This window comes from Hippoglossus stenolepis, chromosome 5 (genome assembly GCF_022539355.2).
Source record: "Hippoglossus stenolepis isolate QCI-W04-F060 chromosome 5, HSTE1.2, whole genome shotgun sequence".
Lineage (NCBI taxonomy): Eukaryota > Metazoa > Chordata > Actinopteri > Pleuronectiformes > Pleuronectidae > Hippoglossus > Hippoglossus stenolepis.
In genome coordinates, this window is record NC_061487.1 from 8343315 (window position 1) to 8370041 (window position 26727).

Below are 26727 nucleotides of genomic sequence, written 5' to 3' on the forward strand. Positions count from 1 at the left end.
GAGGGAGAATGAGACTGGGGATTATTTAAAGGTGGATTATTGTGTCTTGAAAATATATCTGTTCCATATAACAGGCTGAGTTTCTTAATGTAAGGATTACCATAATTTGTGATTAATGAGAAAAGCCAGGCACACAAACGACTCCACTGTGGATTATTGAATTCAATTTCCTGAGAGACGAAACTGTACTTCCAACACAACAACATGCACAGAGAGAGTATATTTCAACACATTCGAACCCAAGAGTGGGTGATCAGTGAGCGGACATGCCGATCTGGAAGAACACCCATCTCTGATAATATCACACAATCCGATGCAAGGTTGCATGCTCAGCATCTGCAGCACAGCCAATCTCTCATTGGTCAAATCAGAGCCATTATCATGCACACTGTGAAGTAAAATATACTAAAAAAATGTGATGCAACAGTTTGAAAGTGCTGATTTGTTTCGGGAAAGGGAGCTTTGATCAAAAAAACAGGGACAGATCTGAAAGTCCCAAATAAAAAAAGATCAAAGTATCTGAAGCTAAAGAGGAAAAAAGAAGAAGAAAAAATATATTTTGAAAAAGAAGGTTTGATAAAAAAGGAAAAAAAGACCCGCTTTGTGGAGGAAGAGAGACAGCGGTGTGAACATACCAAACATTCCAATCTGGCATGGCAGGCTGCCGGGGGACAGGGGTGGCTTTCGGTGGTGGTGGTGGTGCGTGCGGACGTAGTCCCGCAGGTTGGGGGCGCTACAGGACACCCCGAGGGCAGAGGCACTGAAGAGCCCAGAGCAGAGTGAGCCTGTGTGAGGAGGAGCCAGGGGGAGGTGTGCAGGGCGAAGAAATGGATGGAGATGTGAAGGGTTAGCATTAGTTTTCATCACACACCATGCCGTTATTGTCATAACAAACTGTGGCTATGGGGAGTTTTTCTTTCAAAATAAAACAGTTTATGGTAATATTTATGGTAAAATCTGACAACAAGGCTGCAAGTTTCTACATGGTTTACACAACAGTGCATCTGTATGACCTGTGTAAGTTTATGTGGGTGTATGTATGTGTGTACACAAGGATAATAGTGTGTGCACATGTGTATACAGAATGTGTTGGTTTTGTATGCAAAAAGCAGCATAGGGGTGATGAACAGGTCGTGTGGAAGTAGGATTGTTACTGTGCAAAAAACATCTGAAGTTGCAGTAATTGCTGCCAAATTCTCATATGTTTTTACAGATTATAGATTTATTGCAATATTTCAAAACAATGTTGAGTTTTAAACCACACAGGAAATACTTTGTTTGAAACAACAGAGACAAACATTTTTTAAGTGCATCAATGTTAAGTCTGCTCATTCCTTTGTTCTATAAACAGTCCGACGGTATGAGAAGCAGCTCGCTGACAGAGGTCGTCCGTGACACCAGCTGCTCTTGTCCGTGACCTGAGCTGTCAGTGTTGCCGGTGTTGGACGTGGACAGGGAGGGATCACTCTGCAGCCTCGCACTAACTAACAAACCGACAGGCTCCACTCAGAGGAAACAGAGGCTTTAGAAGGAGCTATTTTGACATCGCACTGAAACAACAGCTACATTCTGACGTGTGATAATTAGGCAGCATTATAGCCTCACTGCCCTTTTGTACTTTTACCTGCTCTCATTTGCACTGTCTCGACTGCCTGGCATTAATGATTACACTTGATTGTATTAGATTGTTTCAAACTTGGAAAGGCTTATTATTGCCTTCTTTCCTTTTTGCAAATATTTCTTTTAGGTCAAAATTGAGAAAACAAAAGGAAATGACCAGCATTGAATACCAATGCAAACAAATCAAACAACCAGAAGGACTATATTGTCCTGTTACTGTAATCACAGTTATATTTCTGTAAAATAACATACAATATTGTTAAAACTATTTAATCCTCAAGCACAAGACAGCTAAAGAGCTGCAGATTTTTGATTATTATTGAGCAAATAAATAATTTTCTTTTAAAGCTCATCACATATGCTTTGGTAATATGGAGCTATGCAATGACGCTGTTTCGAGCATCTCAGTGTGATACATCTGTTTCAAACATCCAGTGATCCGACCGTTCACACATTCATGGTTTTATGGTTTCCCCCACACGTCTTGATTTAGCTAACGACCTTTCATGCTCGTGTGAGTGTCAAGGTGCAGGTTGTTGGAGGTTTCAGGCCCTTGTTAACTGTACATAAAGCAAAAAAAGAAGCCTTCGAAGGAACTTGGACGGACTTGTGTTGTGCTGTTTTCACAGGGGGAAGGTTATATCAGATTCAGCTTCTCGGATACAGGTGATTTAGAACATTTTCTACACGCAATTCATTAAAATTATTATTTTATCAGAAAGCAGACACAACCTTGTTAGACTATGGAACATGCTGTACTAAACTGCTGTTAAAAATACGGCGACCTTCATACGTTACTTAGTAAATACTGTAACTAAATAAATCCTTACATAATGAAACAGCTTATTTACTGGACAACAACACTGTTGATAAGTCATCCTGCTCTTTGGAGCACCCAAGAAATCTAACCTCAACCTAATGGGCATATTACATGTGAAAGACTGCAATTACGTAACTTCTCTCTTTGTGTGCAAGAGCTAACACGTTCCTTCAAATACAAAGCTACAATATGTATTTGTTTACACTGCCTCAGGTTTTGAATTGTTTACTATATAAACATGTTTTTTAATCTAAGAAGGAATTGGAGGAGCTATTCAGACCCGAGTAAATAAAGTTAAAGAAACTGAACTTGTGTGTTCAATCTTTGTAGAAAAATGTTTCATTCTATCTGTTAAATTATTGTTGACTTATTACTTTTAACTTCACACATCAGTAAGATTTGTTGATATATTTTTTTTATGAATATTCATTAATACTCATTTATTGCTGAGCAGTGTTAGAAAGTCTGTCATCAAAATCCAGTCAAATGATTCAGTGTGATCATGTGAAGCTTGGTTCAGTTCCTGTGTTGACATAAAAAAAATAACAGATGGAAACACCAACAGTATGTTCCCTATGTTGTCACCTTATCACCTAATCACCTAGTGGGGGTATCGGTACCTCTCTGAACACTGCAGAGATCCTGCAGTTGGCTGCGAACACTGCTCTCCCCACTGACCTCTTGCCTACATAGTTTGGAGTCTGATCCTGTTTGGCTGCTGCTAAGCTAAGCTGGGTGGAAGCTATGTGACCAACAGAAAGCCTGTGGTGGGGGGGGGTGATGGAAAGAAAAGAGGAAAGGAAAAACAGACAAAGAAATGCATGAGACACAGTGAGATATGAAAATGGGTGGGAGGGGGGTTTGTAATGATGAGGAAGATCAGTGAAGACAGCTGGTAATTAATGTGTTGTGAGGTCGGTGTCTGTGGGCATAAAAGTTCTCTAACACACCTACTCTCAAACACCCACATACTCTCAAACACACACACACACACACACAAACAAACAAACAAACAAACAGTACATACATACAAACAAACAAGGTGCCCACCTAGGCCAATGGTTGGTTTGATCTCAGGAGACTGGTGTGAACAGGAGGGGAAGAGTCGATGGGAGGTGCCGCCCTTGGAGGATGCGGTGGGAGGGGTCTCAGAGAGGACCTGAGTAGGGTCATGGAGACATGAGATTAATGGGATAGTTCACAGGAAAATGAAAATTCACTCATTATCTAACCACCACTATGCCATTGGAGGGGTGGGTGAAGTGTTTGAGTCCACATAACACTAAAGGAGTCTTAGGGGTAAACAGTGTTGAACCCAAGGCGACCCCTTCTTGAGACGAAATAAAACAGAAAAAAAAACACAACATGCCTCCGTACTGCTCGTGTGGTGTCATCCAAGTGTCCGTAAGCCCCGACATTCATATTCGACTCGAAACGGCTTCATTTACACAGAGTTTTTAAACTTCACCCACCCCTCCATCCTTATAGTGGTTAGTTGATAATGAGAGAATTTTAATTTTTCTGTGACCTGTAAGACTGAGATGGTTACCCCAGTTTATCAGGTAATTGATGGCTCCCATTAATTTACACAACATAAACAGTTTGATATGAAATAAAAGAGAGCATAGGCAACCTCCTCTGTGAAAAACTAAAAATGAAGAAAAGACCCAATCACATCCACTCAAGGTTTTCACATTATTAAGGCGACATCCATACAACTACGTTTTAGTTTGAAAAAGCATCAACTCCGGAATACAATCTGATACAGAGCTGAAATGCTTGTGTGTCAGAGGTAGTTTTCTAACTCAAACATAGTAGTATGAATGTAGCCTAAGATTACATTGCCTGTTGTTTAATCAATGATCATTTCCGTCTGGTACCTCCATGGAGCCCGTCTTGCGGTTGCGGATCATGGGAGACCTTCGCTGGATGTTGATCGGCTCAGAAATAAGAACTGCCTGGTCTGGCTGGTCCTGGGAGAGGTCCTCTAGACTGCCCTGATTCGGCTGTTTGTCTTGGTTCTGATGTGGTCAGAGAAAACATGAGGGAAAGGACTTTGACTATGAGCCTGCATGCAATGGAAATCACCAGATGTTATCCTCAAAGTCAAAGTCCACTTTATTGTCAATCCTGTCATATGTACAGGACATAGACAGGATTGAAATGCTGTTTCTCTCTGATCCCCGGTGTAAACATAAAAGCAGACAGAAGTTAACATAAGTACGCAACTAGAATTACCAAACTGTGGTTGTATGCCTTCCTTGATGGCGTTCCAGAGATATTACCTTCACAAGGCGAAAAATGGGCTTTGTGAGGTCACCATGACTTTGATCTAATCAGTTCATCCTTGAGTACAAGTGAATATTTTTGTCAAATTTGAGGAAATTCTGTAAAGGTATTATTGAGATATCGCGTTCAGAGGAATGGTACGGACGGACAGACAACCCGAAAACATAATGCCTTCAGCCACTGGCTGTCACCGGTGCGGAGGCATAAGAAGAGAATATATAAGTATGCAACATAATAAGTACTCTAAACATACTACACACTACGACATAGTATGCAGTCATAAGGCACACGGTGTTCGTTGAATGTCTGTTTGAATATAATTGATTACTGTCTTTAGATTTAACAATCTGTATAGCTTTAGGATGTCGACTGTGGGCAAACCTGCTAGACCACCCCACACCTTTACATACCTCAGAGGAGGCCGGGCGGAAGCCGAAGCCGAGAGGTACATTCTCCTCATCGTCACATCCTTTGACTCCTGGGCTGAAATGAAGCTCGACATGGAAACGCTCTTCTGAGGAGGGGTCCTGCTTGCCACACATATTTTAAAATACAATGATTTATAAATGATAAATCTGGTACAATATAAGTAAGAAAGAGCATTGCTACACAGTGATGCAGCTCTGTGTAGCCTGACCTTATTGTTGTCTTCATACAGCATGATGACTATCTGTGTCATGTAGTTAAGCTCAGTCACAGCACTCAGGTAGTCCATTGCCTGTTTCCACTGCTGGTCCTTCTCCTCCTGATGCACGCACACACACACACACACACACACACACACACACACACACACACAATTTGTGAGACATCGGCCTGAATTATACAGCAATTATGTAATGCTTTAAAATGAACAGTTATGTTAAAATTGTTGCTGAATCACCAGTTATTATCAAAAAGCTCATTACTATCAAATGAGTTGTGAACGACTGCATTACATTTCAGGAGAGTCACCTTTGTAAGAAAAGACAAATGAGCAGATGCTATTCAATTTCAGAGTCCATTGGCTATCATCGTTTGCCGTATACCGTTTACAGTCGGACTTGTTTCTTTTATCACACAAGTCAAGTGTTTTAGGTCCAGACGATTTTTGGCAAATCTCTGTTGGCAGCCATCTGCACATGAATGCAGAAAATTAAAAAGCTGTTAGCTGATCATTTCGCTTAATGTGTTCCGCCTCTTTTGACTGTTTACCTGCGGGAAACCAAAGCCGGTTCAAACTTAATAAGACAAACTAGAAACAGAAACCAGAAGGCTTCTGTCCCCAAAATCTGCTTTAAGCAACTTCATCAAACAAATCTTTCTCGTCATTTAGTGAAACTGCAATTAAGTTTTCAGAACATTTAAAAAAAAAAAAATAATCTGTCTCTTTTTAATCCTACTGCAGATATATTCATTATATACAACAAGCTGACTTCAACTCCAAACAGAAGTTTATAGATCTACTCTTTTTCTGCCAAATCAGCATCATAATCAGACAAATAGAAGAAAGAACACCATCTTTCAGAGGATAAAACCAGAGCGTACATTCAGCAGGCCTCCGTAGCGGAAGACGCTGAGCAGGGAGTGGACGTGGCTCTCGCTGGTGAAGTAGAGACGTGTGCGGACGTGACGACCAGGAGACATCACACCCCGAGAATACCTGAACAGCAGGGGACAGGAAATGACACAAGAGATCATCGGTCAGCAGTTACTACAGAAACAAACACAGATACATTTGAACATGTTTGGGCTTCAGTGGTAGTTTTGAATGCTCACAGGGGGTGCAGCTTGTTAACAGCCTCATCCTCATGGGTCCTCTGAAGGTCGAGCTGGATTTTCTTCATTAGAGGAACACAGTAGGCCTGAGCAATGTCCAGCTTCTCAGCTTTGTTGATGCCATACTCCTGATATGAATGATGGGGAGGAATAAAAAGCCATTTGAATAGTTTTATTGACATGTTTTGAATCTACTTGTACATGACATTGAGGAGATGGACCATATTTTGGGGCAAGGAAACAAAAGCATTACAGGATGAATGAGCGTATTCAGTGGCACATTCTCTGAAAACCTGGTAGAAATTACTCTGTTTTGCTTTCACCTGTGGTATAACTATGTCAGCCAGGGCGCGGGACAGTCTGAACAGCTCCAGCGTGTCCTCCAGTCCTAGGGAGGCATTGTGCTGTGAGTCGTATTTGATGCAGTCGTAGATGTCGGGGATCTTGCTGATGTCGTAGCGCCCATTCTTTGTGCGGAAATCTCTCTCTAATTTGGACCAGCGCTGAAGCATCAGCTCCAATGTCTCGCTGTGGTAAAGCTGCAGGTCTGGAGCAAAACACAAAGCATCTTCATGATCTTTAACACTGAATTAATGTCTGGTTTAATGTTTTACAATAAGGACATATTGCACTTTTGCTACATCTGTCTGGAACAAGCCTAGATTCAGGTACTAAGGGTTCACACTACCTGCAGACTTGGGGTCCTCCAGTCTCTTTCTGATCTGTTTGGTGAGACTCTGGATGAGGGTGTAGACCTTATCACAAGTGTTGACTGGATTCTGAATGATCTTCATGGAGTTCACCAGGGAAGGACTACCTGTTGGGGCCAACTGCAAACCAGTGACAACAGAAGGAAATTGATTAAATGTTCTACATGATATCAGAGGACAGACAGGAAGGACTTTGGTTAACCTGCTGCCAATACATGCATAGGTAGTATATATTTATATTTGGATAAATATTAATACTTCAGCAATGGAGAATTGAGAAGCACACCCTGTTTCAGAGAAGTTACTTGCAAACAGGACAATGCACAAGTCGTCATCTTATCAAATCATCTGCAAAGTTTCATTTCAGGATCTCACGTTTTACAAATACCTTCTCATAAGCTTCAGCTGCAAAGTCCTGATCCTTCTGCATGATTTCATGTAGCCTGGCCTTCACCTTCTGCTGGCAGTCAGTCAGAGAGTCGCTGTCACTGTCCAGCAGTCCATTCATGTTGGCACTCTTCACCATCTGGACCAGGATCGGTGTCAACTCTCCTTCCAGAGCCAGCAGACCCTGCAGAGAAACCAGAGAACCTGAACTGATGCCATTGTGTCTCATCTACTTATCCCATATCCTGTGGGAAAAATACATAAACCTGCTGAATAAACTTTAACTGTTTAAAGCTAGGGTCAATCTGAATCAGGTTTTTTTAAAAGCTTTGGCACATTAATTATTTTAAAAGATGTAATAAAATTAATTGTAGGATTATTTACTCAAAAAAGTATTTATATATATGTATTTATAACCCTTTGCGACAATTCAAGCTGAACATGGTGTACTTTTGTATTTATTTGCATTTAGCACAACTTCACATACCCAGACTGTATATTCACTTAGGAGGACTGGAAACGTTCAGTCCATCAATATTAAATGAATCAGTATCTATTTTGATTATCAATGAATTGTTGAAAATGTTCAATTCAATTGACAATTCAGCTTCTCAAGGTAAATATTTGCTGTCTCTCTTTGTGTCAAAGACTGGATTCTGGACTGTTGATTAGACCAATCAAGCGATATGAAGACATTTCGGTAAATTTGACTGCTTTTCAACTGCTTATAGTCATCATATTAATTGATACTGACAACTTCAACCGACACTAAGCAATATACTGTAACTTCAGGAGAACCACTGCAGCTGATACCAAAGCAAAACATGTATGCACTATGATAATACATAATATTATGTATACACTATATATATTGTGTACACAGGTTGGACATTTATAATCTCTGCCAAGGAGTTTATGCTTTCATTGCTGTTTGTCCATAAGCAGGATTGTGTAAAAAAATACAATATGAGAGTTGTCCTCACAAAGACAGCATTTCAGATCTCCAGTATGTCCTGTTACAAAAGGTGCACATGATATACTGGGACTCGAAGTCTTTCACTAATTTGTTACTGAAATATGAATGAGTTTATCTCATAAGAGATATTCTGTCCCAGAGATTCTTACTTAAGTGTTAAAAACAACTTCAGTTACACATAAAGGTTTAGTCTTTCAGGCACAGAGGCAGAATTACCTTGGCAAACGCAGCAGCTGTCATCTGCACTCTGCCTTCGTCAGAGGCGTAGATCTTCAAGTCGTGGCGGTAAGTGCTGTGCAGGCGCAGGAGGCCACACCCAGGAAACCCAGCATAGTCACCTGGAAGATTGAACAACGAGTGAAGTATCACAGTTAACTGAGCTTTTTACAGCACTGAGATTCTGTTCATTGAAGAAACAGCTGAGTCACAGGTGAGGTGGTTGAAAAGAAAAAGAGGAAAAAAAATGTACAACAGTATATTAATTGCATGGTTGAATGCACTTATTGTAAGTCGCTTTGGATAAAAGCGTCAGCTAAATGAAATGTAATTGTACCCAAAAATGTCCATTTAAAAGTACAGACATCACACCACCTGTGCAGGTGCAACATCATTTTCAGTTCAAATACATAGACCTCAACATATGTAAGCTTTTACATGGCTCATTTCACCTGACTGTGTGTTTTAAAGTATCAATAAGATGAAGTGAAGGTTAAGTGAATAGATGTTAAGTGAAACCCAACAGTGAACAGCTTTTCTGCAGATGAGATGAAAGACTTTAGATTATCTAACTGAATAGAGACAATAAGCATTTCTTAAATCCCTTGCATCTTTTAAAATTGTAATATATTTAAATTCATGTAGCTCCATTTGAACAACAGACTAAATCACACTGATGCATCATGCATTTCTTTAGTCTATAGCCAATTAGTATGACGTTATATTGTTGACTTTGGTTATCATGCCTTATTTAAGTTAGACCTGGCGCATGTTGGGGATTGACCCCTGTTCTAGGATCTAATACAGGCTAAGACAAACTGGCTCAAACAATCAACAAGACAAAAAAATGCTGTAGGATTAGTGTGAGATGACCTGTGTTAGCTTACAACACCAAACAGCCACTTTGGCTGCCTGTGTATGTACCAGCAAGACATTGGATCACCTCGGGTGACAACAAATCAACGACGACACAAACAATACACAGCAATTTCAGCGTAGGACACACAGGACTAGTTGCTACATTAAATGAATCAAAAGGTCATAATGAGAGGAGAAATCAGAGCGCGTTAGTGGACGAAGCGACAAGCGCGCAGAACGGGGAGAGAGGCGTGGAGGAGCGGTGACATCCAGGCGACCCTTCTCTTACCGAAGTCAATAGGGGACTCGCAGCCAAGGGACCCGCGGTTACCGGCTAGTGGTTTAGACAGCGCAACAACAGGTGAGAAGAGAAGAGCAGAGTTAATAGACAAACCTTTTGCTGTTGAAGAGGAATGAAAACTGTAGCTGCGGCAAGAAAATAGACTTCTTTTCATTAGAGAAAAGAAGCAGCAAAGGACAGACTGCATCTACTAACCAATACGTTTAGTGCAGCTTCAGGTTGTTTTTCTGCACAGTTTGCATGCATGATGAAACAAAGCAACACAGAAAGAAAGCCTGTAAAGAATGATTGATGGACAGCATCAAGATGTTACTTCAGTTAAATCCTATTGAGGATATAGATATGCTTTTTTACTCTTATCTTCATTCAAGAGTGTGGCCTTTCAGTTGGAGGGTAGGACTTTAATGATTTCACATTCAGATTTCATAATGCTTTCACTCCGCGATTGCACTCAAATGGCTCCTGCTTCTGCTTAGTCTTGCTCTGCTTGTGCCCAAACTGTGAGCTTAAACTTGGACAAATTTCCTTCTCTCAGATTTCTACTCTGCTCTTAGATTTTTTGGTGCAACAAGTCCGTCAATCCCCAAACCAATAGAACGTGTAAAGTTGACAAATGAAATTGTCCAAATAGAGAGGAGAAAGTCCTTCATTTAACCAGCAGGCTTGTACAGTCGCTCACTGTATTTGACTTAAAGGAATAGTTCACCCAGAAATGAAAATTCTCTATGCCGGTAGGGGGTAGGTGAAGTGTCTGAGTCAACAAAACACATTTGGAGTTTCAGGGGTAAACAGTGTAGCCGATTAGTGACCTATCTTCAGAAGTAATAAAACAACAGAAAAAAACATGACATACCTTCATGCTGCTCCTGTGGTGTCATCCAAGTGTCCACAAGCCCAGACATTCATATTCAACTCGAAACAAGGTAATTTCCACTGTGTTTTAAGCTTAAAAGTCCAACAAAAGTGGCTAAGCTAGCGGACGTTAACATTTCCGACAGTCCCTGAATGCAGCTCGCCGGAAGATATCAGAGGACCTTTAGGCTTAAAACTTGGTGTAAATGATGTGGTTTCGAGTAGGAATTGAATGTCGAGGCTTCCGGACACTTGGATGACACCACAGGAGCAGTATCGGCATAGTGGTGAGAAGATAATGAGTGAATTTTCTTAGTTCAATTTTTGGATGAACTATCCCTTTAAGTTAAATGGGTCAGGGTAGTTGTGCTGTGTGTTGTCTTTTAATACATTAAAGAGCAAACCCACAGTTTTGAATGGTGAACGAGGTTTTGATGCATTCTTGTACTATTGCACTTTGAAAGACACAGAATAGCATAGCTGGGTGTGGTTAGGTGTGCTTATGTCCACACCCAACTGGGATGGAGTGTTTTCTATAGTGAGTCTATAGTTTCTATATAGTCTATACTATGTCCCAACCACTGGCTGGCAGAGCAAGCAGTACTTTCAACCTGGGAATAGTTCCCCTTTAAAAGAATGTTATTCGATGTGTTAACTTTTTTTAATTTAATGTAACACATCCACTGAGGAGGTTATGTTTTCTTCTGCTTCAGTTTGTTTGTTTGTTAGAAGGATTATGCAAAAACTACTCAACCAATTTAACATAACATTTTGTGGAGTGGTAAAGCATGACCCAACAATGGACCCAGTTGAGCCCTGGCAGAGATATCACTTTACTGAGTGTCATCCTAGTTTGTCTTGTTTCTCAAACCATTTTACAGGACATAAATGTCCAATAATTAATTAATTAATAATTAATTCAAGCAGGGTTTTCAGCAGGTTTCAACAAGTTTGATTCTTTATCAGACATTTTTGACCTTTTTAAGACCATAATGAATAAATGATATGACCTATGTCAATTACAACAGATGAAGGAATATCAGAGTCCCAGAGTTACGCTTCAACATAATAGAAGTAGCCTTGTAGTGAATAACTACCGATCTTGCAAACTGCAAGCAGATACAGTAGGTACTTATAGTCTTTCCCACATACAAGCACAGTGTACTGAGATAAATTCAGACCGAGGTGTTTGTAGACAATCAGTTATCAGTTCCACGTTGGTTTTGTTTGCAGTTTGATTACAGAGTGTGAATATCTGTATCATTGAAAAAGAACAAAACAAAACATTTCTCATAACAAAGTTATTATCATGAATAAGTTTATGTGAAGACAGTGATTATAAAACATCACTTTGAAGAAAGCAAAGAAAGCATGACAAAAATATCAAGACTGGATATGGGCTCAAACTAGGTTAAAAAAAATGGCAGATTGTTAAATTATAAATCAACATTTGTAAACCTTTAAAATAAAGCTGGATTACAAATTCAAGTTTGTGCATGGGTAGAAAAGATTTGTATTTGTAAAAAAAACTAAAATTAAAGAGGGGCCATGTATAGACTAATAAAAAAAATATATATATTTGACACCATAGAAGAACACGTTTTTCACACGTTGAGTGAGTGAGTGAGTGAGTGAGTGAGTGAGTGAGTGAGTGAGTGAGAGAGAGACTGGTACCTTGACCTCCAGGATACATGCAGCGAAAGGCCCTGCCCAGCTCCTCAGCCTGAACCCGGCCTGCAGGCGTAAGCTCCCCGCCCCACTTCAACACCAGCAGCAGAGAAGGACCGTCCCTCTTAGAGTCTGGAAAAACCACAGCGGATTTGCAATTTTTTATCAGAAATCACTGCATAAAAATACATAAATAACCATAAAATGTTGTATTTGGCAACTGCAAAAGCATAGTTGTCATTCAGCCATGTCAGTGGAAATGGCTCTACACCTTCTATTTCTTCCAACCAAGTTAGGACTCCCTTTTATAAATTAGCACCTTTCATTTGCTAAAATGTTTTATTTGAATCATATGTTTCTGGCTTTTTAAATGTTTTGCCGTTGTTGTAAATATTCCCAGACTGCAATAGTTTTACTACCTGTGTGAGTGTGTTTGTGTTTGAGTGTGTGTGTGTGTGTCTGTACCTTCTTCTTCGCTGGAGGCTTTAGGTTGGCCGTTACGTAGGTAGGTGAGCTGGACTTTCCTGTTGATACCTGAGAAATGACCGTACCTGGTGGGCAGGAATAGACAGACAGACAGTAAATCACAAATAGATACAAAGAAACAAGTCATCCGATCCTCAACTATTTTAACACCAAACACACATCTGACTTAACCTGAACCCATTCTAACAAAAGCTTGACAAGGAGAACAGAACAAGGCAACAACTTCTTCCACACGCACACAACACAGTAACCGTATTAGCAGTTGGTTTAATGATAATTCAGTCACTCAGTTGTTACTTAGGATTGAAGCAGCTAAAGACCAGTAGCTCTACTAGATCTCCACTTATTATTTCAGCGTGAGTTTGTGTAGGTCAGGGGTCGGCAACCTTTACCAAAATGGCTCTTTTGAGCCATTTTGCCACGTTTTTACACGCGCAAACCTTTAGTAAATCAGACCCTAAATTACTTCATGAACTGATCAGGTCCTAAAAACTAGTGATGAGTGTTTCTTAGTTAAAGTGAGAGCAGGTCAGAGTGGAGGAGGACACAAACAACTGCAGCTCGGTACAAATCAACTGCAGCTTCTGCTCTGATCACTGAGCAGCTGTGACCAGAGAGAAACTGTGTTTTCACTGTTTCCACTGTTCTTCAACAAAGTCACTGACCGGCTGCTTCATGTGAACGAGCTCTGAGCAAGTGAGTGGGGGCAGGGGGCGGAGCCCCGGGGGCCTGTGTGTGCGCGTTGTCTGGAAGCACACACGCATTTTCTCTCGCTCCTGGTATTTCACATGATGGCCTGATACGATTTAAAAAATTTACGTAAACACGAGTGACTCATGTTCATCAAATGAAAACTGATTCGTTCAGTTCATCGTTCACGAAGATGACAATGAACTCTTTTGCAATAGTGCAAGGTGAAATTCAACATCAATTATATTCCTCTTATGATTCTCAAAAATCAAATGCAGAAACAAGGGCCTCTACTTGCCCTGCATGTCGTGTTGTCATAAACATCCTGCATGACTAATGACCGCATAGTGTTCTGTATTAGGAAAGGCAGCTGAACGGACGACTCACAAAGCCACATGATGATGGACACTGAACCACGATAAACAACTCTGGCAAGGAGCCAGAGAATTGAAACTGTTGTCACAGAGCCGAACTTGAAAAAAATCAACAGCACACAAAAAAGTGGTGGCTTGGTATGTATTTGATTGAATCTATGGGGGCATCAGTCAGATCGTTTACACTTTCAGGATCGGGTTTACTAAGAGTAAGGGTCGACACAAGGGAAAGCACAGGTTACAGGCAGGTCACAGTCACGGGCTTTAAAGTCTCTGAGGTGTACATGCCTATGGAAATAGATTGAAGGGATAAAATATTTTTGCCAGCTGTTCACAAGAATCAAGTTGTCAAGATGTAAAGTATAAATATAGATCATGCAGTGAGGTGAGCCCACATCTTTAAGACTACAGCTGGTGATTTTCTTTAATATGAAGGACAAAACCAACAAATCCATTAAAAAGACATTGATAGGTGTAGTGTTTCTTCATTAACATAGAATGGACACTGCAGCTTATTCAGAAACAGATTCTCAGGAGCCTGGTGTTGCTGGGGTCAGCGCTATGTGATGCTAACAAAGGCACAGCCCTAAGTTCAGGTCTGAATGCACCCAAATGTTTCCTCAATGCGTCTGGAGATTGGTTCTCTCAGGACGGATATTAATACCAGGTGTGAACAGGACCTTACAGCTGTTTTAAAAGTAAACCAACTATTCCTTTGACTTAGATTTGGATCTTGATTGATAAAAACAATTCGCTGCATCCTTCCTTTGGTTTTGGTGACTAGTGCAGCAGAAACTAACCATCATTAGTATAAATGCTAAAACGGAAGGTAGGAGAAAGGAAGACATTGAGAGTCTAGTTGATATGTGGTGAGGACGGCATGCAGACACAGCACACACAGAAACACAGTGAAATCCGAGACATTTGACTGTGTATGTGTCCAAATGGATGTTAATGGAAATGATTCACTCTGTGTACAAAACATTAGGAATATCAAATATTAACTCAAGTGCTTAAACTACCTTCTTCACCCAGTTTATACGCATTTTCCGACAATTTTAATGGTTACCATTGGCGAAAAATCAGTTTTAACATACATTCCTCTCGGTCTGTGTCAGGAAGAGACAAAGCATTCCTAATATTTTATACATAGTCTATGAAGACTAAAGAAAAGGAACGTGATAAAACCTCATCCTTTAAAATGAGAAGGGAAAAGGGTGCGTACTGAGTGTCATTCAAGCTGGATTCCCTTTTGGAGAAAAAGAAAGAGGGATGGTTGAGCAGGAGAGAGGAGGGATGGAGGAGGGAAGAAAAGATAAAGAAAAGAGTTAGAGACAAGAGGGAGGGAGTGAACCACAGTAAACATGTGTCTGGCTGTGAGTATCAGGAAGATGATTGAACCTTGGTGAAGCGTTGACAGATGGAGCTGGATTTGAATCGAGAATCGCGGATGAGAGTGGAAGACTGTCGATGAATGGCGATGGCAGAAAACAGGAAGATAATGACTGATGTTGTGCGTTTGTGAGAGAGTGTGTGTCTGATGTGTGCGTGTCACTCACATCTCCAGGACGGTCTTGAGCTGTTCCAGTTTAGATTTCTTCTCCTCGATCTCACAGTCGTTATGCTGGCCCAGTTCAACCAGCAGCAGGCGGGCAATGTCCAGCACTTCCTGAAGACAGAGGCAGCTATCCTCAATTTGACTTCTCTTTAAGTTCACTACCCAGACTGAACACACACTAACACTAGGTCCTGTACAAATGTTCTGATTGAATATTATGTGAAAAACGAGACTGACAGTGAAGAAATATTTTTTTTATAAAAAGATGATCCAGGACTTGAGATAGCTATTAGATTGATCATAATTGTTATAGAGCCCAGTACTGTAAGGATTGACTCATAATCTTAAGAGGAGAGCATGTGGGAAAAGAGGAAACAAAAGATTAAATTAATCTCACTCACTTGTAGCTGTTTTGGCTTTTTTAGCTTTAGCTTTCCTGATTTATAGCCTCCATGCTTCTCAAACAACTCGAAGAACCTGTGACAGACAAACAGAATAAAGTAGAAGGATTAAGGGAGATTAGACAAGAGAAATGCTTTTGAAGTTCAATGCATTGAGACATGTTAAAATATTTCCCAAATGAACTTAAAAATGTGGGGCAGCATCAATTGGCAAGGCCATTTATACAGAAAGATAATTTAGTTCCTACCTGTATTTTATATAAAAATAAAACAGACTGAGAAGAGTAAGAAGACCAAATCATAAAACTGAATGCAATCCAGACTTACAGAGGATGTCGGACCTCCATTTTCATCTTCTGCTTTGGTGTGCGATCTCCATGACGGATGATGGCAATAACACAGCGCAGCTCCATCCTGAGGAAGAGGAGCGGATGGAACAAGATGACAATGCAGCAGAAACTCAGGTATTTCACTGTTCATCTCGGTAAATCTCCTCTAAGGCCTTGTTCAGACCCCGTATTAACATCCATCTTGAGTGATCTGATCCCAAGTTGTCAGCGTTAGGTTTGTCTGTGTGTATAAAAATGTGTCCTGAATGGGTCTCCTGTGACAACTTGCGATGGGATCTAATTTTCCTGATCTATAAGCAAATAATCACGTACGTCATTTGTGTTTGCAAAGACCAAATTATGTTGGAGGAGTCCAGAGGGGCTGAATGAATAAATGTGCACAGCTATGGAGAAAGATTTTACCATTTTCCAGTCATTATGTGGTTGTCAAATCAACGTACAGACACTGAGAAGCACAAAAATATGTTTTAACTGTAGTAGGTTAGAGGTGTCAGCTGAGTAGGTGGTCCTTCATATGTGGCCCAGAGGCTTTTTGCGTTCACATGGGGAAAATGAAGTGGCCACGTGTCCCAGACCACCTCTGAATGTGGTTTGAGTGATCGGACCTCAGATCGCATTCAGATCTTACCACTGACCACTTGTGATTGGATCACTCAGGACAATTTTGATACCAGGGGGATCCAACGGGATCTATGACCTTTTACAGCCTTGAAAACCACATTGCTCACTGACACCAGCGACAGAGATGAGATTTCAGTGAGGACTCAGTGAGTGTCTGAGTGTGTGTGGAGGTCAGTGGGTCAGTAAACCCTAATAACCCTGCGTTCATGTGTGAGGGCTCATTTCCCCCCACCTTATTCATCAAAGGAAAAGTGTAGGACATGTCAGGTATGAAATATGACGCCTGTGAGGCCACATGATTGTTGAAAATTAAGGTTTAGTAATTCAGGAGAAAATAATATATTTTAAAACTGATCATTTTATTTTGGTTGAAAAATTTTGCTCAATAGTAATAGCTTATAAAAAGCGTTGAAGATTTCATACAACTCTTAAATCCACATATTTAAAAAAGACAGTACAGTATGAGGTCTTATCATCTCATATCACGTGTCATAGGCACAGGAGCAATATCCCTCGGATTAACATGAACATTTTCCCTATTGTCCCTGTCAGTACGTACATGGTTCCTGAGGTGGTTGGGACAATGGGGATGTCTTCAGCCTCCATTGGAATGGACCAGGGGATGTGGAACTGGGGGGCTAACTCCCTCATTACCATGTTCCTGGTGAAACAGAGGAAAGAAATAACAACGATGACTTGAAATCATAATTGAGTCAGGTAAATAGGTAAATAAAACAAAAACAATAAACAAGTATTATTCATTCAGCACATGCCTCCCTGCGCCAATCACTTTCATTGCAACACCTTGATTCAAAGTCTAAATCTGTCTCAGATTTCACCTGAAAGATGTTTTATGCAACCAACAAAAACCAGGCACATTGAGATCATTAAAAAATCGACTGCAGTGCAGATCATAAAAACCACAGTATATGAAATTAAACGCTAACGCTTTGATATTATTGGTGCTTGTTTTGTGCCATAAAGAAACTAATGAAGACTTGCTGCTTGGACCTGAGAATTGGACCTTGAGGAATTATGCTCATGCTATTATCATTACTGGAGGGAAAGCTTCCTCCGTCTTTATATTTGTAACATTTTTAAGTCTTCAGTCATGCAGCTTCAGCTTCGAAGGTGATGAATAAGAAACAAATTACGATGTAAAGCTGACAACAGCATCCTCAGAGCTGTAAAGAGCTGTGGATAAACTACACCTGCCACACAGCCACAGCAAGACAATGCTTCAAAGACAGTCAGGCAACATCAGAAACAAAAAGAGCCTGCTTCTTCATTACATGATCTACAATGATGCATATCTTTCTTGCAATAAAGTCTGATAGTAAATGCAATTACAAAGTTCTCCTTCAAAAGTCCTGCGATCTAATGACGTAGTAGAAGCCGTTTTCAGACATGAACTCCAGAGGATGCCCGCACAATTGGGTGTGGACTTTCTCCGGAGTTTGCCTTTCACACACAAACAACGCAGCAGGACATTCTCCGCTTAGAAGCGTTCACAACAAAACAGAAATCTCTGCAGTCCTCAGGTGAGGGGTGACACAGCAGGCAGAGGCAGGAGATCACATGTTTTTGTTTACAGCAAATCTACAACAGTGTCGGCTCTTATCACCAAAGGCTCTCTTGACACCTTTGTCAGTGTCTTCTAAATGTATGGCGCCACTTTTTTTAATAGTACGTAACTAACGGCATCACCACGCCCATTCGCTCGTGGTGAATCCTGCGGAGGACCTCCTGCTGTTTTTTCACATCAGTTCATTCGGACATTCTCCGCAGATATTATTAGGAGCCTGGCCAGAGAAAGTCTGGAGCCTCTAACTCAGACATTGGCATTCTCATGTGCAGTCCCTCCAGAGAATGTCCAGAGATCCTCCAGAGTTCAGTGCATGTCTGAAAGCAGCTTTAGAGATCAGTATTTAGTAGTGGGTCTGTGAGCTAAAGTCACTTACCCCAGGACTTTGGCACAGTCGTCGTAGTACTTCATGGAATTTTTGACGAAGCTGAAACCGTTAACATCACAGACAAAGGAGTGGCCATTGGCTCTGAGCAGATCAAATCCACAAACTGTTTGCTAAAGAAGAAAAAGAAAATTTGTTAAAGTACATCATATAACATATATAGAAAACACTTACAGTATGTTTTAATTAGACGGACGTAACATGATTATAAAACAAGAATATAAAACACAACTGAGGAACACACTATAACAGAGCGCTCCATACAGTATGTACTTTTAAAATGAGTTTGTGTATTTGATTATCTGTTCTTTAAAGAACACAGGATCATTTGTTTGCAGAGGCATTGTCTTATTGCTGATAAACTATTTTGTCAGCAGTAACTGCAGCACTTTGTTTATGGAAGTAATTATTATCATATTTATATATTTTCAAAGTAGCTAAATAAAACTATAGCACACATCTGTTATTCAGTCACAGGTTTATATTTATCAGGCTTGTAATGGAACAAAATCTTATGGTCTTGTGCAAGTTGATGCATTGTTTGTGTTGGGTACAAATGGATTACTGCATTTTATAATTGTCCCCAGCGGAGTTTTTCCCACCACTATTGGGTGTGGGAGGTAAAAAAGGTCAAAAGGATGACCACTTACTCATAAATAATGTAGTTTTCAAAAACAAAAGGCTGACAATCTCAAACCTGGATCTTTTATCTTTGATCACTGTGCTGAACTTCGCCGCATGATGACGCAGGTTTACCTTGAAAGCCAGGCAGACCTTGCGAGCCACCAGTTTCTCCATGGCAGTAAGCATGACGGGGTAGCGGATCTCCTTCCCCTCACTGTCCCTCTCTACCTTTCCGTCCAGAGCAGGAGACTTTCGTGCCTCGGCGTGGGCGTAGTCTGGACCCACCGTGTAAACCTGAGATTTCCAGGACCAACACATAATAAGAACACATACAGAAGACACAAACAAGGCAACGTCGACAAGCATATGATAACGGTTTCTATATTTCATTAAAACTGCTATAAGATCTGCACTGAACACCAAATATTCTCATGAACTTATCCAAAGGGGCTGTATGTGAAGACACAAATGTCTGAGTCAGTTGCTGTGGACAATTTCCAGAGTTTTTCCTGCCAGCCCTGTAGTAAAATATCATGAAAATGTCAGAGTGAGCCCATCTCAGAATACAGCAGGAATAAGTCTGAAAAATCCACAGCGAGCAAGTGCTTAGGATGTTTCTAACACACGACAGACGCAAAAAAAAAAGAACACAAATAGCTCACGTAGAAAATGTGGACGAATATGCATTTGCATCAGTTCAAAACTGTTCCCTGAGGTCTTCTAACACGGGCTTACTCAGTATCCCAAAAACGAACCACAAAATGTTTGGGGAAGCAGCTTTCTGTTGCTATGCATCAAAGGTTTAGAACAAACTCCCACCGCACATCAGACAAGCAACTCTGTTGATAGTTTTAAGAAACAACTCAAGACCCCTTTCTATGATCTTGCTTTTAATTAATTGGATCTTCCTTTTTTAACACCATCGTCTTTATTCCATTTTTTTATTTTTTTTATACCTTTTGGTAGTTTTATGTTTTTTATAAATCCTAAGTCTTTATTTTATTGCTAGCATGTTCTTATTGATACATCTTATTTCATGTCTTTGATATTATTGTAAAACACTTGGAGCTGCATTTTATGTATGAAAGGTAAATGAAATGAAAAAAAGGTGCTAAATAAATAAAATGTATTATTATTATTATTATTATTATTATTATTATTATTATTATTAAGTCCTGCCTCAGGCGCTGCTCCTCATCTGAACACTCCGGAGATTTTTCTTTTGTTGTGAACACGTCTGACCCAGACAATCTTGTGCTGAATTATTCTTATGTGAAAGGAAAAGTCCGGAGAAAGTCAGCTCTAGCAATAAAACAACTCCACCAATGGCAAAATGAACTTTGACTTTACCTTCACGTCTGTGCCATCTGTGGGCATGAACTCCTCGTAGATGTAGGATCCAGTCTTTCGTACGCTGCTCTCTGGTGAGTATACACTACTCCGACTCCCAATCTATAGGAAAGAGACAGAGTTTTAAATAATAAAATAATTTAAGTTTACCACATTTTCTTTTTCTCATCAAATAATGGATGAGCCTTAAACAAAAAAAGTGAGACATCGAATCAACATCACCTTCATTAACATAAAGAGATGGGGAATATTTGTGTTGGTCAACATTTAAAACTTATGATTGTCCATGAATGGCTAAGTTTAGAAATTGTGGGACCTGAAGCAGCTTCCTGAACTCCTTCCTGAAAGTATCTGCCAATGACTGAACATTTTGTTGCCAATTTGCTCGGTAAGAGTTACCTTTCTGAAGAGTCTCTGGCTGCCTCCTCCAGCAGATGTTGGGTAATAGATGTAGACGTTGTGGTCTTCAGCACACACAGGTTTCTCCACAAAGGGTTTCGGGAACACCTCCCCATTCACTTCCACATGGTCCTCCCCCTCCACAAGGTTACACTCTGCATATGGACACATTTTGTTTGATAATTCTTAACAAACAGTGATGGTACAGATATATGTTTGTTGCTATAAAACTGTGGGGTTCATATTTTATCAATTAATCATATTATATTTTTAAAAAGAACTCTTGCACACCCTCAGGATTGTCGGGATCTCGGTTTAACACAGCGTAGCGAGGTAGGTCAATGCCCTCTTCTCTTAGGATCCGGTAAACTTCTCTCCTGACAGGGAATCAAACAACTGTTATTGACAACGTCATATGTGGATTAAACATATTGAGTCTACATGTGCAGCTTTTAAAGGGATAGTTCACCAAAAAATTTAAATTCCCTCCTAAAGTGTTTTGTGGACCCCAACACTTCACCCTTCCCTCTATCAACATAGTGGTGAGTAGATAATGAGTGAATTTTAATTTTTAAGTGTCAGTATGTGGGTGTTGATAGGATTGGGTGGTAAAGCAGGAAAGGGTTACACACTTTTATTAGTGAGCCAAAGATAATTTTACACTTTGGTGGACAATAAAGTTCTGTTCTTTTCTGATCAACCACAACATATAAACCATTTACATGTTTTAATGTTGTGGCTGATTTGTGTATAAATCTGCGTGAAAATAGCAATAAGGTCACTGTCATTCCCAGAGTTCAGTGAGCTTCTTTCCCTGATCTCCTCTATCAGGTCATTACTGACCTTTCAGAGGAGCTTGGAAAACATCTGACTACAAAACCTTAGTTGCCCTAACACCTTTGGTTTTAAGGTATGCTCCGGAATGACTGGGAATTATTACAAGGTCTCAGATTGCATTCGGGCTGGAGCAGGATCAGGAGTTTAACTTTAAAATGTAAATTCCCACTTTACAACTTGACTGGGAACCAGTGAAATTACTTTAACACCAGAGTAATGTTTTCCCCTCTGTTAGTCATGGTTATGAGCCTGGCAGGGACTATCTGTGTGTGTCTGTGCGTGTGCGTGTGTAAAACGTACCTGTCCTGTATGAAATACTGCATATTGAGGTCATTGATGAGCAGTGGATTCCTGAGCTTGGCATACTCCACAGCTTTGTCAAGAGGGAATCCTGAAAAATGCATTAAAATTTATAAAAAACTGTGTCAGCCCTTATACCTTAGTCCAGTATGTTTAACAATCCAAGCCCAACCAACAACTAAAATTGAGTGTGCTGATGACGTTGTATCCCACCAGTGCAGCAACAATAGTTAATTTATTTGAACAGGCTTGCAGCCCCATGTGCAGGATAAGTTACTTCAATATAATTAGCCAACCACTAGGGCTATTGAGAAATGATATGTTCAAGTTCCTTTAATGCCTAAAAACACATGTTCCACATGAACAAGTTCCTCTGCAAGTGAGTGTAACAAAAATCCACGTCTGTCGGAAACAGTTTAGGAACATTATTTTCCTTCTTTCCAACAACACGACTCATACCAACACTCAAAAAATGATATTCTATAAACAAACACAATAGTAGTCCCATGTGATATCTGACTCAAATACCCACAGAAACAGTAGGCAGTTGAATAGTGTGTGAATGTCCAGTTTCACACACTACATTTATAAAGATGCTGTTCAGTGGTTTCATCCTTTTCTTTTTCAGTTAACTGCCAGATGAAAACATAAATAGAGCATAATATTTGAACCTTCATAGTAAATGTGTGTGCAGTGACATGTGTTAAGTATCACTTAAGATGGAGTACATTATATTGTAGGCTGAGGTGTACAAATAGTTAAACATTAAATAGTTGTTTCCGGTCTGACATTTCTCTTAAGCTGCTTTCATGCAGCACAAGAACTACGTGCCAAAGATAACCTGGAGGAGCTGTATATTTGAATGCAAATGTCTGGATCATTGAACCAGACATTAAACAGACTTTACTTAGCCAGCTCCCAAGAAAAAATTCTGTGATGTCCAATTAAGATGATGTGGGATTCATTCTGGTCAATGTCCAGAGAATTCACAGTGAGCAACTGGTGCATGTTAATGACGTCCTGCCTCCTGCATCATTTCTCGCCTAAAACAAACCCGTTTCCACTAGGTGTGAATGTATCTCACACAAATGATCTTGTCCATACTTTATATGTGAAAACAGCTTTTGTTTCCCACAGGCACATTTCGTCTGGTTTCTTACAGAGGAGAAAAGTGTTTGCTCCTTTCCCAGCTGCACTTGCCATTATTCCTCATATCAACTTTGGAAGTGATCGCACACACACAAAAAGGCTAGCTGTCCCTCACCCCTCCTCTAAAATATGGAAAGGCTTTTGAGGTACTTGCATATTTCTATTTAACTTATTGAACAGATTCATACAATGTTGCAGGAAATGACATTTAATTTCTGTGAAAATCTGATTCCCATCTTAGTCTGACCCAACTTAGTCCCAACTGGTTACTGGAACAGGGAAGCATCATTTCCCTTTTGTTTCCACCAACATAAAAATGAATTTCAAAACAGAGGTTTGATAATACTAAGCAAAGAGTGTTGATTTATAATTAGTTTGTTTCATTATAGGTGGATTTTTTATTTCAATAAAATAAGATGCATTTGCACAGTAGTACAAATGAAAAGCTTAAACCAATTAAAACTTCATAGAGGAAATGAAAAACTACTTCTCAAACACAGGTGTAGCCCCAAAAATCGACATCCTCCAACACCTCTATGCAGAGTTAAGATACCAGGACCAGTTTCCCTGCCCCCTGTCACCATTTGTCATCACACAGCAAGATATTCCTTATGATCTTACCTTTGGAGTGGAAGGAAATGAGGCAGTCACAGAGGGGCCATTTCTCCACAGGTTCCTCCAGGATCACCTCCTCAGGAAAGATGACCATGTCGATGTAGTCAAACTTACAAAGGCGCTCCAGGATCTGAGTCATGGGCTTGGATTTGGACTTCTTCATCATGGCACAAATGCCGACCACAATCTGTCGCTCCGGTGGCTGGTGGAGAGGACCGGGGGTGGAGACATGACATAAGGACCCAAAAAAGAGTCAACACAGATAAACATTTATAGATCCTACGGCATCATTTGAACTGCCGTTTCAACAGTGACCACTACACTAAGTAGTGGCACAGCCCAACACCATCCCTGTGATCTTGGTTAAATACAAAGCCTGGACTTTGAGTTGAATGCTAACATACAGCACACACGGTTTACAGTGAACCTGACAAACTGAGGCTGAAATATCTAAAAATGGACACTATAGGAAAACAAAAACTTTTGATTTAGGCATCACAGCATCACCTTCCCTATGTGGTTGCCAGGATTATCCACTTTTCACCCATACTTCAATTTCATATCTGGTTCGTAATGAACTGTACAGCTGTTACCGTCCGTCTGTTTCGTGTGGTTTTTGGGGGTTTGTTTTGTTTCCTTGTCCTTCCCTTTTGTATATTTAGAAAGATCATAATTATATTAGTATTCATTATTATTATTGAATTATTGTTATTAGTTGTAGTACTATCAGCAGTAGTAGTAGGAGTAGCAGTAGTACAAATTTAAAAGTGGAAGTCATTCATAAGTCATATAGATGCAAGTTGACTATTTGGGGAAAGAAATAATAAAAACTTTAAAGCCTAAAAAAAGATTTATGAATGTTGTTGACAGCATTATTGATTGTTAATTCATATCAGATCAATGATTCAGCTTCTAGTTTTTAAAACCTGTAAATGTAGCACTTTATTAAAAACAATAAATACGTTATATATCTTCAGAAGAAGAACACAATAATCTCATTCATAGAATTACACTTAGTTGTTTTTGTCTTCTTTTTTTCACATATGAGAAGTCTCTGCTGCTGTGGCATGGTTGCAGTGACCACTTCATGAACTGAACATTTACCTCTTCATTCAATGTTACTGAGTGTCTAGATCTGAATCAGCTACTGTAAATGACAACCTTTGTATATTTATTTCCACAATCAAATTCCAAATAAAACATAAAAATGTCCAGGTCTGTTCACTTCCAACTGCTTAAATAGTGTTACTATAACACTATTATATGTTAAAATAAAAATCTAATTTAGAAGAGAAGAAACCATAAACTAGTTTGTAACTTGTTTGAGACTTTTCACCACCTAAACTGCATATGATAAAAAAAAAAACGATTTAATAGTTACAGTATAACTAATAATATCAGAACAAAGATCAATCTTAATACCGTAAAAAAAAAACTGAGGTACAAGGTACACCTCATTATACACCTTTAAGATAGGAAACCTTTGACACACATGCTGCACACATGAATAAACACCTGTAACTTACCGACTCATCTTCATCATCCTCCATTTCTTCCTCTCGAAACATCTCGTTCCTCATGCCTGTCTCCACTTGACCCATGTCCTGCTCATCATCTTCGCCGCCAACCACGAACAGAGGAGCGTTCCTGTCACTCCGCCCAAGTCCTTCCCAAGCTCCTGGTGCTGGTCCGTCGCAGGGCTCAGACATCACAAACCCATGCCCAACATGGCTGCTCCAGGAGGCACCTCCCGACACAGTGTCAGATAGTGATTATGTGCTGCAAAGCAGGAAGAAACCCAGTCAACTGTTCCACTATCGCTGGATGACTGAAACCCGAGAGCACCGGTGATAACGTGAAGGGTCAGTTGGACTTTCTGACGCGGTTGATAAGAGCTATGTGCATTTACAGTACATGCTGAGGTAGAGAAGGAGTAGGGGATGTGCTAAGAGGTAGAAGCGAGAGGGTGGATGACACATGTGTTGAGGTAGACTGTCAGGATCCTGTTTGTCAGGACGGAGGAGGTAAGGCTATGAGGTATGACATGTCCCAGTCTGGAAACGCTTCTTCACTCAGCAAACTCCTTTTTCTTGCCCTGCGAAGAAATGGTACAAAGAAAACATGGAGGTTCAGCGGCTTGATCTGAACTCACAGGGCCTGATCTCCGAAAGGTTTGGGCTTGTACAAACGTGTGCAAACTTGATTTCACCTGCAAAAAAACATGCAAGCTGATCTACTAACGGTGCGCACTGAGCATTGCGTGCAGAATAACACGCGCTGTCCATTTAGTATGTTTGCCTTAATGAATATGCATTATCGGGCATTTTTACCTAAGTGCGGAAAATACTGGGAGGAGTAGATGCAAATACTTTAATTTGAAAGTAATTGCGGGGATTGTGACTGTGTCTATATTTAATACGTTTGAAAGGTAGGTGCTAATCAGCACAGCGCCATCTGTGGCTGCAGCCAAACAAAACTGAGCATTCACAGCCACTCATTTAAATACTACTGCCTCTACCATGCTTGCACCTGTTATCATTTGCGCAAT

At 40.2% G+C, this 26727-nt stretch overlaps 1 protein-coding gene across 7 annotated transcripts in view; it reads right to left on the reverse strand.

Moving 5' to 3' along the window:
• The window catches only part of ppip5k1b (diphosphoinositol pentakisphosphate kinase 1b), a 53393-nt gene that overhangs the window by 18866 nt on the left and 7800 nt on the right, over window positions 1–26727 (reverse strand). For 3 of the 7 annotated variants that reach the window (XM_047339830.1, XM_047339828.1, XM_047339829.1), the window contains exons 2-27: window positions 25706–26274; window positions 24186–24381; window positions 22416–22506; window positions 21570–21655; window positions 21279–21433; window positions 20880–20981; window positions 19662–19823; window positions 18897–19018; window positions 17495–17596; window positions 16292–16378; window positions 15965–16040; window positions 15565–15674; window positions 15231–15254; window positions 12921–13006; window positions 12462–12587; window positions 9924–9968; window positions 8777–8898; window positions 7586–7768; window positions 7176–7317; window positions 6811–7034; window positions 6488–6615; window positions 6257–6371; window positions 5367–5474; window positions 5140–5256; window positions 4321–4461; window positions 3491–3599 (exon numbers count right to left, since the gene is read on the reverse strand). In XM_047339830.1, coding sequence (XP_047195786.1) covers window positions 3491–3599; window positions 4321–4461; window positions 5140–5256; window positions 5367–5474; window positions 6257–6371; window positions 6488–6615; window positions 6811–7034; window positions 7176–7317; window positions 7586–7768; window positions 8777–8898; window positions 9924–9968; window positions 12462–12587; window positions 12921–13006; window positions 15231–15254; window positions 15565–15674; window positions 15965–16040; window positions 16292–16378; window positions 17495–17596; window positions 18897–19018; window positions 19662–19823; window positions 20880–20981; window positions 21279–21433; window positions 21570–21655; window positions 22416–22506; window positions 24186–24381; window positions 25706–25888 — 3142 coding nt within the window. In that variant the 5' untranslated portion in view covers window positions 25889–26274. Of the gene's footprint in view, window positions 1–635; window positions 786–3490; window positions 3600–4320; window positions 4462–5139; window positions 5257–5366; window positions 5475–6256; window positions 6372–6487; window positions 6616–6810; window positions 7035–7175; window positions 7318–7585; window positions 7769–8776; window positions 8899–9923; window positions 9969–12461; window positions 12588–12920; window positions 13007–15230; window positions 15255–15564; window positions 15675–15964; window positions 16041–16291; window positions 16379–17494; window positions 17597–18896; window positions 19019–19661; window positions 19824–20879; window positions 20982–21278; window positions 21434–21569; window positions 21656–22415; window positions 22507–24185; window positions 24382–25705; window positions 26275–26727 lie in introns of all 7 variants that reach the window. The other 4 variants (XM_035156432.2, XM_035156435.2, XM_035156436.2 and 1 more) reach the window with 4 other exon arrangements.